The sequence below is a fragment of the Bombina bombina genome, chromosome 3, assembly GCF_027579735.1.
Source record: "Bombina bombina isolate aBomBom1 chromosome 3, aBomBom1.pri, whole genome shotgun sequence".
NCBI classification, from domain to species: Eukaryota; Metazoa; Chordata; class Amphibia; order Anura; family Bombinatoridae; genus Bombina; species Bombina bombina.
This window is the reverse complement of record NC_069501.1, coordinates 1141772282-1141791197: the sequence shown is the minus strand read 5'-3', so window position 1 is coordinate 1141791197 and position 18916 is coordinate 1141772282. Positions and strand designations below refer to the sequence as shown.

Genomic DNA, 18916 nt, shown 5'->3' with positions numbered 1-18916 from the left:
ATGACATAGAGGAAACTCCTTGTTCATTATGTTTAGAAGCTATTGTGGAACACCCTCTTAGAATGTGTGCCAAATGCACTGACCTTTCTATAAGTTATAAAGACCATATTATGGGTTTTAAGGATTTATCACCAGAGGTTTCTCAGACTGACAAAAGGGAGGTTAAACCACCTAGCTCTCCCAATGTGTCAGAACCTATATCTCCCGCGCAAGTTACGCCAAGTACATCTGGCGCGTCCAATGCGTTTACCTTACAAGACATGGCGGCAGTTATGAATCATACCCTCACAGAGGTATTGTCCAAACTGCCAGGGTTACAAGGAAAGCCAGACAGCTCTGGGGCTAGAACAAATACAGAGCTTTCTGACGCTTTAGTAGCTATGTCTGATATACCCTCACAATGTACAGAAGCCGAAGCAGGAGAGCTTCTATCGATGTGTGACATTTCTGATTCAGGGAAGGCGTTAGTCCAGTCTGACTCTGAAATGACAGCATTTAAATTTAAGCTTGAACACCTCCGCTTGTTGCTCAGGGAGGTTTTAGCAACTCTGGATGACTGTGACACCATTGTAGTCCCAGAGAAATTGTGTAAAATGGACAAATACTTTGCAGTGCCTGTTTACACTGATGTTTTTCCAATCCCTAAGAGGTTTTCAGAAATTATTACGAAGGAATGGGATAGACCAGGTTTTACCGTTCTCTCCCCCTCCTGCGTTTAAAAAGATGTTTCCCATAGATGCCGCTACACGGGACTCGTGGCAGACGGTCCCTAAGGTGGAGGGAGCAGTATCTACCCTAGCTAAGCGTACAACTATCCCCGTCGAGGACAGTTGTGCTTTCCTAGATCCAATGGATAAAAAATTAGAGGGTTTCCTTAAGAAAATCTTTATACAACAAGGTTTTATTCTCCAGCCTCTTGCATGCATTGCCCCAGTCACTGCTGCTGCAGCGGCTTTCTGGTTTGAGTCTCTTGAAGAGGCTCTACAGATAGAGACCCCATTGGATGATATCCTAGACAGGCTTAAAGCTCTTAAGTTAGCCAATTCATTTATTTCTGACGCCGTTTTTCATTTAACTAAGCTAACGGCTAAGAATTCCGGTTTTGCCATTCAGGTGCGTAGGGCGCTATGGCTTAAATCCTGGTCAGCTGACGTTACTTCAAAGTCTAAGGTTCTCAACATCCCCTTCAAAGGGCAGACCCTGTTCGGGCCTGGTCTGAAGGAGATCATTTCTGATATTACTGGAGGGAAAGGCCACACCCTTCCCCAGGATAGGTCCAACAAATTAAGGACCAAACAGACTAATTTTCGTTCCTTTCGGAACTTCAAGAGTGGCGCAGCTTCAACTTCCTCTACTGCAAAACAAGAAGGAAATTTTGCCCAGTCCAAGCCAGTCTGGAGACCTAACCAGGCTTGGAGCAAGGGAAAGCAGGCCAAAAAACCTGCTGCTGCCTCTAAGACAGCATGAAGGAGTAGCCTCCGATCCGGGATCTAGTTGGGGGCATACTTTCTCTCTTCGCCCAGGCTTGGGCAAGAGACGTCCAGGATCCCTGGGCTCTGGAGATTGTTTCCCAGGGATATCTTCTGGATTTCAAAGCCTCATCTCCAAAAGGGAGATTTCATCTCTCACAATTATCTGCAAACCAGATAAAGAGAGAGGCATTCTTACGTTGTGTTCAAGACCTTCTGGTCATGGGAGTGATCCACCCAGTTCCAAGGGAGGAACGGGGCACGGATTCTATTCAAATCTGTTTATAGTTCCCAAAAAAGAGGGAACTTTCAGACCAATCTTGGATCTCAAGATCCTAAACAAATTTCTCAGGGTCCCATCCTTCAGGATGGAGACTATTCGAACCATCCTACCTTTGATCCAGGAGGGTCAATATATGACTACCGTGGACTTAAAGGATGCTTATCTCCACATTCCGATACACAGAGATCATCATCGGTTTCTCAGGTTTGCCTTCCTAGACAGGCATTACCAGTTTGTGGCTCTTCCCTTCGGGTTAGCCACGGCACCAAGAATCTTTACGAAGGTTCTAGGGTCCCTACTGGCGGTTCTAAGGCCACGGGGCATAGCGGTGGCCCCTTATCTAGTCGACATTCTGATACAGGCGTCGACTTTTCAAATCGCCAAGTCCCATACGGACATTGTTCTGGCCTTTCTGAGGTCTCACGGGTGGAAGGTGAACGAAGAAAAGAGTTCTCTCTCCCAAGAGTCTCCTTCCTAGGAACTCTGATAGATTCAGTAGAAATGAAGATTTTTCTGACAGAGGTCAGATTGTCAAAGCTTCTAACTTCCTGCCGTGCTCTTTATTCCACTTCTCAGCCGTCAGTGGCTCAGTGTATGGAAGTAATCGGCTTAATGGTAGCGGCAATGGACATAGTTCCGTTTGCCCGCCTACATCTCAGAACACTGCAACTTTGCATGCTCAATCAGTGGAATGGGGATTACACAGATTTGTCCCCTCTGCTAAATCTGGATCAAGAGACCAGAGATTCTCTTCTCTGGTGGCTATCTCGGGTCCATCTGTCCAGGGGAATGAGCTTCCGCAGGCCATAATGGACTATAGTGACGACAGATGCCAGCCTTCTGGGCTGGGGCGCAGTCTGGAACTCCCTGAAGGCTCAGGGTTCGTGGACTCAGGAGGAAGCCCTCCTTCCGATTAAAATTCTGGAACTAAGAGCGATATTCTATGCTCTTCAGGCTTGGCCTCAGCTAGCTGCGGTCAGGTTAATCAGATTTCAGTCAGACAACATCACGACTGTAGCCTATATCAACCATCAGGGGGGTACAAAGAGCCCCCTGGCTATGTTGGAGGTTTCAAAGATAATTCTATGGGCAGAGGTTCACTCTTGCCATCTCTCAGCTATCCATATCCCAGGAGTAGAGAACTGGGAGGCGGATTTTTTAAGTTGGCAGACTTTTCATCTGGGGGAGTGGGAACTCCATCCGGAGGTATTTGCCCAGTTGATTCAACTATGGGGCAAACCAGAACTGGATCTCATGGCGTCTCGTCAGAACGCCAAGCTTCCTTGTTACGGGTCCAGGTCCATTGATCCCAAGGCAGCGCTGATAGATGCTCTAGCAGCGCCCTGGTCCTTCAGCCTGGCTTATGTGTTCCACCGTTTCCTCTGCTCCCTCGTCTGATTGCCAAGATCAAGCAGGAGAGAGCTTTGGTGATTCTATCAAAGCGTGGATTTTCCGAGTCGGTCATTGATACCTTAATTCAGGCTCGAAAGCCTGTCACCAGGAAAATCTATCATAAGATATGGTGTAAATATCTTCATTGGTGTGAATCCAAGGGTAACTCATGGAGTAAAGTCAGTATTCCTAGAATCTTATCCTTTCTCCAGGAGGGATTGGAGAAATGATTGTCTGCTAGTTCCTTAAAGGGATAGATTTCTGCTCTGTCTGTTCTTTTGCACAAACGTCTGGCTGAGGTTTCAGACGTTCAGGCGTTTTGTCAGGCTTTAGTCAGAATTAAGCCTGTGTTTAAACCTGTTGCTCCGCCATGGAGTTTAAATTTAGTTCTTAAGGTTCTTCAAGGGGTTCCGTTTGAACCTCTCCATTCCATAGATATTAAACTTTTATCTTGGAAAGTTCTGTTTCTAGTAGCTATCTCCTCTGCTCAAAGAGTTTCGGAGTTATCTGCATTACAGTGTGATTCCCCTTATCTGATTTTCCATGCAGATAAGGTAGTTTTGCGTACCAAACCTGGGTTTCTTCCTAAGGTAGTATCTAATAAAACATCAATCAGGAGATTGTTGTTCCTTCATTATGTCCTAATCCTTCCTCAAAGAAGGAACGTCTTTTACGCAATCTTGATGTGGTTTGTGCTTTAAAGTTTTATTTACAAGCTACGAAGGATTTTCGTCAAACATCTGCTTTGTTTGTTGTCTACTCTGGACAGAGGAGAGGCCAAAAGGCTTCGGCAACTTCTCTATCTTTTTGGCTAAGAAGTATAATACGCTTAGCTTATGAGACTGCTGGCCAGCAACCTCCTGAAAGAATTACAGCTCATTCCACTAGAGTGGTAGCTTCCACATGGACTTTTAAAAATGAGGCCTCTGTTGAACAGATTTGTAAGGCGGCGACTTGGTCTTCGCTTCATACTTTTTCTAAATTCTACAAATTCGATACTTTTGCTTCTTCGGAGGCTATTTTTGGGAGAAAGGTCTTGCAGGCAGTGGTGCCTTCCGTTTAAGGGCCTGCCTTGTCCCTCCCTTCATCCGTGTCCTAAAGCTTTGCTATTGGTATCCCATAAGTAATGGATGAACCCGTGGACTGGATACACGTTTACAAGAGAAAACAAAATTTATGCTGATAAATTTATTTCTCTTGTGGTGTATCCAGTCCACGGCCCGCCCTGTCATTTTAAGGCAGGTGTTTTTTATTTTTAAACTACAGTCACCACTGCACCCTATAGTTTCTCCTTTTTTCTTGCTCGTCTTCGGTCGAATGACTGGGTGTGGCAGTTAGGGGAGGAGCTATATAGACAGCTCTGCTGTGGGTGTCCTCTTGCAGCTTCCTGTTGGGAAGGAGAATATCCCACAAGTAATGGATGAACCCGTGGACTGGATATACCACAAGAGAAATAAATTTATCAGGTAAGCATAAATTTTGTTTTCTCTTGTGATGTATCGAGTCCACGGCCCGCCCTGTTTTTTAAGACCGGCATATATATTTTTATTTTTAAACTTTCAGTCACCAATGCACCCTATGGTTTCTCCTTTTTCTTCCTAGCCTTCGGTTGAATGACTGGGGGTGGAGCTATGTGGGGAGCTATATAGGCAGCTCTGCTGTGGGTGCTCTCTTTGCCACTTCCTGTGGGGGAGGAGAACATCCCACAAGTAAGGATGAATCTGTGGACTCGATACATCACAAGAGAAATACATTTATCAGGTAAGCATAAATTATGTTTTTCAAGGCCTTGAAGGCTTGGCCACTTCTGGGTTGGTCCCAGTTTATCAGATTCCAATCAGACAATATAACCTCTGTGGCTTACATCAGCCATTAATAGGGGAGCGAGAAGTTCCTTGGTGATGAAGTATCTCAGATTCTGGAGTGGGCGGAGGCCCACTGTGGTTCGCTGTCAGAGATCCATATTCCGGGTGTGGACAACTGAGAGGCGTATCCAGGGGAATGGTCGATCCATCCCGAGGTGTTTGCAGAGATATGCAGCTACTGGGGGACGCCTGAGATAGATCTCATGGCGTCCCGTCTCAATGCCAAGCTTACCAAGGTATGGGTCGAGGGATCCCCAAGCGGATCTAATAGATGCACTAGCAGTACCCTGGAGGTTCAAACTCCTTATCTTTTTCCTCCATTACCGCTTCTTCCTCGAGTGGTAGCCTGCATCAAGCAGGAGCTGTGTCAGTAATCCTTATTGCTCCAGCGTGGCCACGAAGGATGTGGTTCATGGATCTATTGGGGATGTCCTCATCTCCTCTGTAGAAGTTACCTTATCGCAGAGACCTGCTGATACAAGGTCAATTTGTTCATCACAATCTAGATTCTCTGAGGCTGACTGCGTGTAGATTTAACACTTAGTCTTAGCCGAGAGGTTTCTCTGAGAGTCATTGATACTTATTCAAGCTTGTAAACCTGTAACTCGGGTATGTACCACAAGGTGTGGAAGACCTACTTAATCTGGTGTGAAGAGTGTGGTTTTTAGTGGCACAGAGTTAAGGTTGCCAGGATCTTATCTTTTCTCCAGGATCGGCTGGAGAAGGGCCTTTCTGCTAGTTCCCTGGGGGGACAGATTTCGGCCCTGTCGGTTTATTGCACAAGAGAATGGCTGAACCTCCAGACGTGCAGTCCTTTAAGGCTCTGATTAGGATCAGACCTTTGTTTATATCTGGGTCTCCTCCTTGGAGCCTAAATCTTGTTCTTCAGGTTTTGCAACAGGTTCCGTTTGAGCCTCTGCATTCTGTTGACATTAAATGGATATCTTGCAAGGTTCTCTTTTTATTGGCTATTGCCTCTGCGTGCAGAGTTTCTGAGATCTCTGGTTTGCAATGTGAGCCACCTTATCTGATTTTTCATACAGATAAGGCAGTTTTACATACTAAATTGTTTTCTTCCTAAGGCTGTGTCAGATTGCAATATCAATCAGGAGATTGTGGTTCCTTCCTTGTGTCCTAATCCTACTTCATCGAAGGAACGCTTACTTCACAATTTGGATGTGGTTCGCGCCTTAAAGTTCCTTTTTCAGGCTACTAAGTAGTTTAGTCAATCTTCCGCTTTGTTTGTAGTCTATTCAGGGAAGCGTAAGGGGCAGAAGGCTACTTCGACTTCCCTATCTTTTTGGTTAAGGAGTGTCATACACTTAGCTTACGAGACAGCGGGACATCGTCCTCCTGGGAGGATAATGGCTCATTCCACTAGAGCAGTGGCTTCCTCTTGGGCCTTTAAGAGCGAGGCCTCTGTGGATCAGATTTGTAAGGCGGCTTCCTGGTTCTCCTTACATACTTTTTTCAAAATTTTTCAAGTTTGCTGTTTTTGCTTTGGCTGAAGCAGCTTTCGGGAGAAAACTTTTGCAGGCTGTGGTGCCATCAGAATAGGGTCCGCCTCTTTCTTTTTGTTCCCTCCTGTTATTCATTCAGTTTCCTCTGGTGCTTGGGTATAGTTTTCCCAACAGTAAGGAATGAAGCCGTGGACTCTCCCTATCTTAGGAAGGCAAACATAATTTATGCTTACCAGATAAATTCCTTTCCTTCCGGATAAAGAGAGTCCACGGCCCCTGCCTGTTTTTTCTCGTCTATGAGCGATCCCCTATTTATTTTATTTTTCTGCTACCATTTATACCCTGTTTCTCCTACTTTTCCTAGTTCCCTCAGCAGAATGACTGGGCTAATGAGGAAGTGGGAGGGATATTTAAAGGGATAGAAAGGTCAAAAAGTTAATGTGAGTGTATTTTAATTTGAAATATAAACATTTTTGCAATATACTTCCATTAGCAAAAATGCTTCTTGTAAAATGTATTACTGTTCTTCTGCAGCATACGCACATATCCTGTAAAGGCCTGTGCACCTGTTATCAAACACTATACCTTCTCAGAGAGCTGGCAGTGGTATTGCTTCTGAAGACGTAATTTGTGTCATACCAACCACTGCTAACTGAGAACTTGTGGTATTTGAATACTGGTTTACAGGCCCTCACAGGATGCTGCAGAAGAACCATAATACATTTTACTAGAAGCATTTTTGCTAATGGAAGTATATTGCAAAAATGCTTATTTCAAATAAGTGTAGATATACACATTTCATTTTTGACCTTTCTATCCATTTAAGCCTTTGGCTGGGGTGTCTCTTCCTCCTCCTGGTGGCCAGGTGTTGTATTTCCCAACAGTAAGGAATGAAGTTGTGGACTCTCCCTATCCAGGAGGAAAGGAATTTATCTGGTAAGCATAAATATTTTATTTTTTTTTACATTTCTTTTAAATGACTATTTTTACCCTAACTTGTTGTAGACGAAAAAGTGGTGGAAAAGGAGATCTTGGAAAGCTGTAGTACAGAAAGCCCAGCAGCATTGTCAGATGTACCTTATGAGCCAGATCTAGATATTGAACTTGATTTTCCTCGAGGTTAGTATGTTGTGTAGTTTTATTTTTAAATACCACACAAAGCAGTGTACAATATGGGTTGATACTTCCCTCAAAATCTCAGAACTGCAGCCGTCCCACAGTCTCTCCTGAAATCTGTGTAGATAGATATGGTGTGCTAGATGGAGGCGCAGGTTCACACTATAAATCGATTTGATCACTGTGTATTTCTTATTCCTCATCGGTTTTCATCTGTACAGGTGCAGAGTTGAAGGATTGTGCTGTGATATCAAATAGACACAAATAGACACCATATAAGGCATGTATATACTCACAGCATATATTTCGGATAACCGGCTCTTTCTTAGTGCAAAAAAAGGATTTCACAGGTTTTCTGGTAAAAAAAAAAAAAAACTATTTTATTTTTCCCAATGCGTTTCAACAGACCAGCTGTCTTTTTCAAGAGCATTTAAAAGTGCTTTACAAACCAAGCATACCGTTCCGCTATACAGGATTAGTGACGTTACCTGTCTTTCTCATCCCAGTTAATAAACTGCACTTCTAGCCGAGAATAATAAAAAGTGATTTCATTGGACAATCTACACCATGTGACTTCTATACACCTGAACGGACCTTATAGGAGACTATCAACAAAAAACAGCTCAAAAGGGAACCGCAACCGGCTAAAATAATGATTTTTAAATAACATAACATGTTTGTTCTGATATACTCTCTAATATTGTGCAAATTAGGTATTATAGTTTTTGTAGATTAACATTTTGTAGATTTATTTTAGAATGTATGTTAACTTTTTTCAAACGTGTGTAAACCTGTTCCAATGAGGTAACAGGTAGCATCACTAATCATGTATTTAAAGACCGCCTGTGTAGCGGAATGGTATGCTTGGTTTGTAAAGCACTTTTAAATGGTCTTGAAAAAGATGGCTGGGTCCGTTGAAACGCGTTGGACAAAATAAATATAGTTTTTTTTTTTTTTTTTTTTTTTACCAGAAAACCTGTGAAATCCTTTTTTGCACTAAGAAAGAGCCGGTCATCCGAAATATATGCTGTGAGTATATACACGCCCTATATGGTGTCTCTATTTGATATCACATTACAATCCTTCTACTCTGAAATAGGAGTACACCTCTGCATCTGTACAGATGAAAACCGATGAGGAATAAGAAATATACAGTGATCAAATCGATTTATAGTGTGAACCTGTGCCTCCATCTAGCACACCATACTTATTTTTAAATACGTAGGGTACACTTTTTCTTAATATGGTTTTTGTTTTGTTTTTCAGCTACAGAGGAGCTTGATACAGAAAATGAGTTTCTTTTACCACCTGTGTTTGGAGAGGAATATGAGGAACAGCCTAAACCGCAAGCCCTTAAAAAGGTATTTTTTTATATAGTCCAAATTGGTGTTTAAAATATTTAAACACCAATTTGGACTATAAAAAGTGTTCCCTAACTGAGCCTGAGCGCTATCTCGCTGCCCTGGCTGCTGTCCAAGTGTGATCTCAATGAGCGATTTCACAACCTATGTATGGCAGCAGGTTGGTGCCGGGTATGGCAGCAGGTTGGTGCCGGGTATGGCAACAGGTTGGCACGATTTTTGACAGCAGCTTGATGCAGGGTCTAGCAGCAGGTGGCAGCAAGTTAGTGTAAGGTCTGGCAGCAGGTTAGTGTAGGGTCTGGCAGCGGGTAATGCAGGATCTTCTCACCCTGCTTCTAGCTCCCAGCTCTGTAAATGGCATCCCCTGTGTATCGCCAGAAATCACAGCTCCAACATAGGCACATAGAAAGCGCAGCACGGCTGGTGAGGTGAGACACAGGCAAATCAGCTGTGATTTCTGGTGGTCCAGTTTCTCCCTAACCTTTTATTGAGTGCAGTGAAATGTGCAGCAAAAATGATTGAATAGAGGATAAGAGGTAAGTAAACGGGAAACCAAAGAAACCTGAGCATTCATGAGAATTATTTTTGCTAAATCGTAATAATGCTGCTTATTTTGCACACATTGACCTATTTGAAGCACAAAACAATCTGCTCAGCGTGTTATACATTAACAACGGAAGGTAACAGCAGATCTACATATAAAATTATAATTGTAAAACAACATCCTGTGAATCCGCAAAGACAAGCAGTAGTTATGCATACAAAGCAATCTTAAAACAGGGGCACAGAGAGCTGAAATTGCAGGAGCGTGCAGGGACGAGAAGAAAGGAAAGGATCCTGTTACTGCAAGCTTTTGGGAGACGTCAGAGGAGGGGTCAGGCGGCCATTTCAAAAAGGCCAGATGAGATCAGTAAGTGTATTTTTCGGCCAAAGTTTATTTAGATGAAAATTTGGCTACAGTTTACTGTAAAGATCTTTATTTAACTAATCTAAAAAAGTTACAATAATTTTTAGGTTGACTGTCCCTTTAAGTGCAGGGATTACAGACTCTGAAGTGTCTGCTCTCCTCTTTAACATCTTGGAATTGAGAGCGATTTTCAATGCTTGAATGTCTTGGCCTCAGTTGTTCTTAGCTTGGTTTCAGTTGGACAATATCACCTCAGTGGTTTATATCAGCCACCAGGGAGGAACTCGGGGTTCCTTAGCATTTAGGAGGTGACTTGGATTGTTCTGTGGGCGGAAGCTCACTATTGCTGTCTGTCTTTCACTTTCCAGGGGTGGTCAATTGGGAATCGGACTTCTGAACAGACAGATATTTCATCCCAGGGAGAGGGAATTCCATCCGGAGGTGTTCTCCAGCTTAACCCTCAAATGGGGGATGCTGGACTTGAATCTGATGGCCTCTTGGCTAAATGCCAAGCTTCTAAGGTACGGGTCAAGGGATCCACAGGCCGCTCTGATAGAGGCTCTGGCGGTCCCTTGGGTTTTCAGGCTGGCTTGCCTATGTCCCCCGTTTGCTCTCCTTTCCATGAGTCATTGCACGTATCAAACAGGAGAGAGCATCAGTGAACTAATAGCTTCTGCGTGGTCTCGCAGGTTCTGGTGTGCGGACCTAGTGAAGAGGTTGTCTCTAACTTTGGAGTATGCCTCTGAGGAAGGACCTTCTATCAGGGTACCTTTTTTCATCCAAATTTTGTTTCTCTGAAGCTGACTGCTTGGAGATTTAATGCTTAGTTCTATCAAAGCGTGTTTTTTCCGAGTTGGTTATTGAGACCGTGATTTAGGCTCTCAAGCCTGTTACTAGAAAGATTTACCATAAGATATGGCGTCCTATCTTTATTGGTGTTAATCCAAGGGCTTCTCTTGGAGTAGGGTCAGGATTCCTAGGATTTGGTCTGGAAAAGGGTCACACTTATACTTTATCTTTTTTTGCTACATAAGCGTCTGGCAGATGTGCAATAGTTTTGTCAGGCCTGGGTTTAAGTCCTCGGAGACTTTACCTTGTGCTTAAAGTTTTGCAGCAGGCTCTGTTTTAGCCTTTGCATTCCATGGATATTAAATTGTTAGCTTGGAAGGTTTTGTTTCTTATTGCTCTCTCTTCTGCTCAGAGTCTTGTAACTCTCAACTTGCAGTGTGATTTGCCTTATCTTATCTTTCATGCCGATAAGGCGGTTCTTCATACTAAGGTTTCTTTTCCAAGGTATTTTTAGATAGAAATTCTAATCGGGAAATTGTTTTTCCTCCTTTATGTCCTTATCCTTCCTCTCCTGCGGTATGTTTGTCGCACAACTTGGTGTTGTGCGTGCTCTTAATTTCTTTTTGCAGACTACTAGGATTTTCAACAATCTTCTGCCCTGTTAGTTTGTTTCTCTGGGTAACGTAAAGGTCAGAAAGCTACTGCCACTTCTTTCTCTCTGGTTGAGAAGTATAATTTGTTTGCTGATGAGACTGCTGGACAGCAGCCTCCTGAGAGAATTACTGCTCATTTCTCAAGAGTTGTCTTCTCTTCCTGGACTTTCAAAGATGAAGCTTCTGTGGAAACAGATTTCGACTTGGTCTTCCTTTCATTCTTTTTCCAATTTTTTTATCAATTTGACACCTATCATCTGTGTCCTTTAGCTTGGATATTGGTTCCCACTAGTAACTGATGATGCTGTGGACTCACCATATCTTAGGAAAGAAAACATAATTTATGCTTACCTAATACATTTCTTTCTTTCCGGATATGGTGAGTACACGGCCCCGCTCTTTTTTATTTTAAGACGGTTCTTTTTTTTACACCTCAGGCACCTCTACACCTTTGTGTTTTCTTCTTTTTCCATTTCCCTTTGGCTGAATGACTGGGGATTATGGGTAAGGGAAGTGACATTTAACAGCTTTGCTGTGGTGCTCTGTGCCGCCTCCTGCTGGCCAGGAGTGATATTCCCACTAGTAATTGATGCCGTGGACTCGCCATATTCGGAAATAAATACATTTATCAGGTAAGCATAAATTATGTTTTCCTTCTGCTACAAGCAAGATTTTTGGGTATAGCTGTAGTCCACGTCAATCTCTGCAGTAGAGTAGTGGTGGCTTTAAAGCAGTTAGGAACTTGTAATGTGTGCCTTACTTTGTTTTCCTAACATATTGCTGCCCTAATATAGAAAGCCAGAGTAGGTTTACTCTGTTCTTTCTTTTTTCTACAGGTCTCTGTAAGGGTATGTGTCCTTTCACGCCTTGTGAGTTGTCTCCCTGCCGGACAGCTAGACTGCATGTAAGTGCTTTTGTCTTCTAGGTACGGAGACTTGCACTTCAGAGTTTTTTTTAAATTTAAGAAGCAAAGCTCTCTGCATTTTATTAGTGGGACTAAATTAGGAATCCTTAGTAAGGATTTGTTTAGACAGTATGCAGGCACTTCTATGCATGTGGCAGGAGACAGAGTAAATTCCCTTTTTGGAAGGGGTTAACTTCTTATTATGGCTCTTTAGTCTAAACATTGGAATGCATTTCACTGTTGGGCACATTGTATCTCAGGATCCGGATTAATTGTTAATAACCGGAGGAGAAGGCACCTCAATCAATAGAATCCTCTATAGACTACGGGTCTTATGAGGTATAGGTATAAAAATGTTAAATATTCTGAGGTACAGAAGTTAGGCGTGTAAGTTAAGAGTGCATTTGTGAATTATATTGCTCTGACTGGCATTCGATCTCAGAAACAATGGCCCTTTTTAGTCTAAGGGGTTTAGTTTCGTTTTTGGGTCAGCTGAGAAGCGCACGTTTTTTATATTAATGGCACTGCTTTCGGCCCGGTCATGTGACCTTCTTTTTCGGAGAGATGTCGGCCGCGTCTGTGAGGATTTTATAATAGTGCAGCAAGTAGCTTGCTGTTTAGATCGGTTGCTGCTGGTCTGTTAATAAAGCGAAAGACGTTTTTTGTATCTTTTTTTTTTTAATCTTTTTTTTTTTGTGTGTGTACAAACTTTGCCTCCTATGGAGGTGGTGAAGTAAGTTTGTGCTAGAGTTCTACGTTGATATGCGCTTCTCAGCATGCTGAAGCCCGGTTCCTCTCAGAGTGCAGTGAATGACAGAGGTATGTGAAGGGAGTATTACCTATTGAATGCAATGGTCATCCTAACGGGGATCTATTTCATAGGTTCTCTGTTATCGGTCGTAGAGATTCATCTCCTACCTCCCTTTTCAGATCGACGATATACTCTTATATACCATTACCTCTATTGATTCTCGTTTCAGTACTGGTTTGGCTATCTACTATATGTAGATGAGTGTCTTTTGTTAAGTAAGTCTTATTTTATTTATGACACTCTCAGATATGGTTTGGCACTTTATATGTAAAGTTCTAAATATATGTTTTATACTTATATTTGCCATGATTCAGGTTAATCAGTATATTTCCTTCTTACAGACTGTCAGTTTCATTTTTGGGAAATGCATATGAAAAAATTATTTCTTACCTGAAAATTTTTCAAATTGACTTTCTTTTCTAAATTGCGGGCTGTTAGGCTCGCGGGAGCGCAAAATTCTATAATTTATTGCATCATTTTTGGCGCAAGACTTTTTTGGCGTGAGAATTACGTTGACGTAATGACGTCATTTCGGGCGTCTTAGTTGGCGCTGAGAGTTTTCACGTAGTTGCGTCATCTATGACGCTCATGTTTGTTGCAGACGTTTTTGGCACCAAAAAATATTTGTCAGTTGTGGGCGTCATACTTGGCGCCAGATTTTTGACATTATTTAAGTCTATTTCTTTTTGCTTCTGGTTTCCAGAGGCTTATTCTGTTTGCATTTTTTCCCATTCCTGAAACTGTCATATAAGGAAATTGATAATTTCTCTTGTTAAATGTAGTCAGTCCACGGGTCATCCATTACTTATGGGATTATATCTCTCCCCAACAGGAAGTTGCAAGAGGATCACCCAAGCAGAGCTGCTATATAGCTCCTCCCCTCACATGTCATATCCAGTCATTCTCTTGCAAGTCTCAACAAAGGAGGTTGTGAGAGGAGACAGGATTTTTTTACTTAATTCATCAATCAAAAGTTTATTTTAAAATGGCACCGGAGTGTGCTGTTTTTTTCTCTCAGGCAGTATTTAGAAGAAGAAGATCTGCCTGCGTTTTCTATGATCTTAGCAGACGTAACTAAGATCCACTGGCTGTTCTCGCGCATTCTGAGGAGGGGTAACTTCAGAAAGGGGAATAGCATGCGGGGTCCTCCGCAAATGAGGTATGTGCAGTATAATATTTTCTAGGAATGGAATTGACTAAGAAAACACTGCCGTTACCCATGTGATGTAAGTACAGCCTTTAATGCAGTAGTAGCGACTGGTATCAGGCTGTTAAATGTATGCACAGTTGAGTTATTTTCTAGGGACTAGAATTTGACTGAGAAAATACTGTTAATACTGAAATAAATGTATAAGCCTTAACTGCAGTAGAAGCGACTGGTAGCAGGCTTAGTGATAACTTTACATAACACTGGAAAAGTTGTTTTTAAAACGTTTACTGGCATGTTATTCGTTTTGTGAGGTACTTTGGTGATAAATCTTTTTGGGCATGATTTTTTTCCACATGGCTAACGTTTATTTCTGCATAGAAACCGTTGTAACAGGTCTCCCACTGTTGTAATATGAGTGGGAGGGGCCTTTTTTAGCGCCTTGTTGCTCAGATAAAATTCTAGCACAGTCTTCCTGCCTTTTCCTCCTTGATCCAGGACGTCTCCAGAGAGCTCAGGGGTCTTCAAAATTCAATTTTGAGGGAGGTAATCAGTCACAGCAGACCTGTGACAGTGTGTTTGACTGTGAGAAAAACGTTAAATCTAAAATTGATTATCCGGTTGTGGGTATTGAGGGGTTAATCATCCGTTTGCTAGTGGGTGCAATCCTCTGCTAAATTCATACATTTATTGTTAAAATTGTTGTCTATAACTGAATTAGTTCATTGTTAATTCAACTGTGAGTTTTTTTTTTTTTTTGTGTTTTTAAAAGCGCTGCTGCGTTTTTTCATATTGACAGTTTTTTTCCAAGCTTGCTAGCCTTCATTGCTAGTCTGTTAAACATGTCTGATACAGATGAATATACTTGTTCATTATGTTTAAAAGCCAATGTGGAGCCCAATAGAAATTTGTGTACCAATTGTATTGATGTTACTTTAAATAAAAGTCAGTCTTTACCGGTAAAGAAATTATCACCAGACATCGAGGGGGAAGTTATGCCGTCTAACTCTCCTCACGTGTCAGTAACCTTCGCCTCCCGCTCAGGAGGTGCGTGAGATTGTGGCGCCAAGTACATCAAGGCCCTTACAAATCACTTTGCATGATATGGCTAATGTTATGAAAGAAGTATTATCTAATTTGCCTGAGTTAAGAGGCAAGCGCGATAGCTCTGGGTTTAGGACAGAGCGCGCCGATGACACGAGAGCCATGTCCGATACTGCGTCACAATTTGCAGAACATGAGGACGGAGAGCTTCATTCTGTGGGTGACGGATCTGATCCGGGGAGACCGGATTCAGAAATTTCAAATTTTAAATTTAAGCTTGAGAACCTCCGTGTATTGCTAGGGGAGGTGTTAGCGGCTCTGAATGATTGCGACACAGTGGCAATCCCAGAGAAATTATGTAGGCTGGATAAATACTATGGGGTACCGGTGTGTACTGACGTTTTTCCTATACCTAAAAGGCTTACAGAGATTATTAGCAAGGAGTGGGATAGACACGGTGTGCCTTTTTCCCCTCCTCCGATATTTAGAAAAATGTTCCCAATAGACGCCACCACACAAGACTTATGGCAGACGGTCCCTAAGGTGGAGGGAGCAGTTTCTACTTTAGCCAAGCGTACTACTATCCCGGTGGAGGATAGTTGTGCTTTCTCAGATCCAATGGATAAAAAATTAGAAGGTTACCTTAAGAAAATGTTTGTTCAACAAGGTTTTATATTACAGCCCCTTGCATGCATTGCACCCGTCACTGCTGCGGCGGCATTCTGGTTTGAGTCTCTGGAAGAGGCTATTCGCACAGCTCCATTGGATGAGATTATGAACAAGCTTAAAGCCCTTAAGCTAGCTAATGCATTTGTTTCGGAATGCTGTGGTGCCTTTAACTAAACTAACGGCTAAGAACTCCGGATTCGCCATCCAGGCGCGCAGAGCGCTATGGCTTAAATCCTGGTCAGCAGATGTAACTTCTAAATCTAAATTGCTTAATATTCCTTTCAAAGGGCAAACCTTATTCGGGCCCTGCTTGAAAGAAATTATTGCTGACATTACTGGAGGTAAGGGTCACTCCCTTCCTCAGGACAGGGCCAAATCAAAGGCCAAACAGTCTAATTTTCGTGCATTTCGTAATTTCAAGGCAGGAGCAGCATCAACTTCCTCCGCCCCAAAACAGGAAGGAACTGCTATTCGTTACAGACAGGGTTGGAAAGGCAACCAGTCTTGGAACAAGGGCAAGCAGGCCAGAAAACCTGCTGCTGCCCCTAAGACAGCATGAAGTAAGGGCCCCCTGTCCGGAAACGGATCTAGTGGGGGGCAGACTTTCTCTCTTTGCCCAAGCTTGGGCAAGAGATGTCCAGGATCCCTGGGCGTTGGAGATCATATCTCAGGGATATCTTCTGGACTTCAAAGCTTCTCCTCCACAAGGGAGATTTCATCTTTCAAGGTTATCAGCAAACCAAATAAAGAAAGAGGCGTTTCTACGCTGTGTACAAGACCTCTTATTAATGGGGGTGATCCACCCAGTTCCGCGGTCGGAACAAGGGCAAGGATTTTATTCAAATCTGTTTGTGGTTCCCAAGAAAGAGGGAACCTTCAGACCAATCTTGGACTTAAAGATCCTAAACGAGTTCCATCATTCAAAATGGAAACTATTCGAACCATCCTACCCATGATCCAAGAGGGTCAGTACATGACCACAGTGGACTTAAAGGATGCCTACCTTCACATACCGATTCACAAGGATCATTATCGGTATCTAAGATTTGCCTTCCTAGACAGGCATTACCAGTTTGTAGCTCTTCCCTTCGGGTTAGCTACGGCCCCAAGAATCTTTACAAAGGTTCTGGGCTCACTTCTGGCGGTACTAAGACCGCGAGGCATAGCGGTGGCTCCGTACCTAGACGACATTCTGATACAAGCATCAAGTTTTCAAACTGCCAAGTCTCATACAGAGATAGTTCTGGCATTTCTGAGGTCGCATGGGTGGAAGGTGAACTTGGAAAAGAGTTCTCTATTACCACTCACAAGGGTTCCCTTCTTAGGGACTCTTATAGATTCTGTAGAGTTGAAAATTTACCTGACGAAGGCCAGGTTATCAAAACTTCTAAATGCTTGCCGTACCCTTCATTCCATTCCACACCCGTCAGTAGCCCGGTGCATGGAAGTAATCGGCTTAATGGTAGCAGCAATGGACATAGTACCATTTGCGCGCCTGCATCTCAGACCGCTGCAATTATGCATGCTCAGTCAGTGGAATGGGGATTACTCAGATTTGTCCCCTCTAATAAATCTGGATCAAGAGCCCAGGGATTCTCTTCTCTGGTGGCTTTCTCGACTCCATCTGTCCAAAGGGATGACCTTTCGCAGGCCAGATTGGACGATTGTAACAACAGATGCCAGCCTTCTAGGTTGGGGCGCAGTCTGGAACTCCCTGAAGGCTCAGGGATCGTGGACTCAGGAGGAGAAACTCCTCCCAATAAATATTCTGGAATTAAGAGCGATATTCAATGCTCTTCTAGCTTGGCCTCAGTTGGCAACACTGAGGTTCATCAGATTTCAGTCTGACAATATCACGACTGTGGCTTACATCAACCATCAAGGGGGAACCAGGAGTTCCCTAGCGATGTTGGAAGTATCAAAGATAATTCGCTGGGCAGAGTCCAACTCTTGCCACCTGTCGGCGATCTATATCCCAGGCGTGGAGAACTGGGAGGCAGACTTCCTAAGTCGTCAGACTTTTCATCCGGGGGAGTGGGAACTTCATCCGGAGGTCTTTGCTCAACTAATTCATCGTTGGGGCAAACCGGAACTGGATCTCATGGCTTCTCGACAGAATGCCAAACTTCCTTGCTACGGATCCAGGTCCAGGGACCCGGGAGCGGCGCTGATAGATGCTCTAGCAGCCCCTTGGGGTTTCAACATGGCTTATGTGTTTCCACCATTTCCGCTGCTTCCTCGGCTGATTGCCAAGATCAAACAGGAGAGAGCATCGGTGATTCTGATAGCACCTGCGTGGCCACGCAGGACCTGGTATGCAGATCTAGTGGGCATGTCATCCTGTCCACCATGGTCTCTACCTCTGAGACAGGACCTTCTAATTCAGGGTCCTTTCAACCATCCAGATCTAATTTCTCTGAGGCTGACTGCATGGAGATTGAACGCTTGATTCTATCAAAGCGTGGCTTCTCTGAGTCAGTTATTGATACCTTGATACAGGCTCGGAAACCTGTTACCAGAAAAATTTACCATAAAATATGGCGTAAATACTTATATTGGTGTGAATCCAAGAGTTACTCATGGAGTAAAGTTAGGATTCCTAGGATTTTGTCCTTTCTACAAGAGGGTTTAGAAAAGGGTTTATCTGCTAGTTCATTCCATTGATATTAAGCTGTTATCTTGGAAAGTTCTGTTTTTGATGGCTATTTCCTCGGCTCGAAGAGTCTCTGAGTTATCTTCCCTACACTGTGATTCTCCTTATCTGATTTTCCATTCAGACAAGGTAGTTCTGCGTACTAAACCTGGGTTTTTACCTAAGGTGGTTTCTAACAGGAATATCAATCAAGAGATTGTTGTTCCATAATTATGTCCTAACCCTTCTTCAAAGAAGGAACGACTTTTGCATAATCTGGACGTAGTCCGTGCCCTGAAGTTCTATTTACAGGCAACTAAAGATTTTCGTCAAACTTCTTCCCTGTTTGTCGTTTACTCGGGACAGAGGAGAGGTCAAAAGGCTTCGGCTACCTCTCTCTCCTTTTGGCTTCGT

At 43.1% G+C, this 18916-nt stretch overlaps 1 protein-coding gene across 5 annotated transcripts in view; it reads left to right on the top strand.

Annotated features, from left to right (window-relative positions):
• ZMYM2 (zinc finger MYM-type containing 2) overlaps positions 1–18916 on the top strand; it is a 409791-nt gene that overhangs the window by 302495 nt on the left and 88380 nt on the right. For all 5 annotated transcript variants that reach the window (XM_053708531.1, XM_053708528.1, XM_053708530.1 and 2 more), the window contains 2 exons: positions 7475–7588; positions 8852–8946. In XM_053708531.1, coding sequence (XP_053564506.1) covers positions 7475–7588; positions 8852–8946 — 209 coding nt within the window. The remainder of the gene's footprint in view (positions 1–7474; positions 7589–8851; positions 8947–18916) is intronic.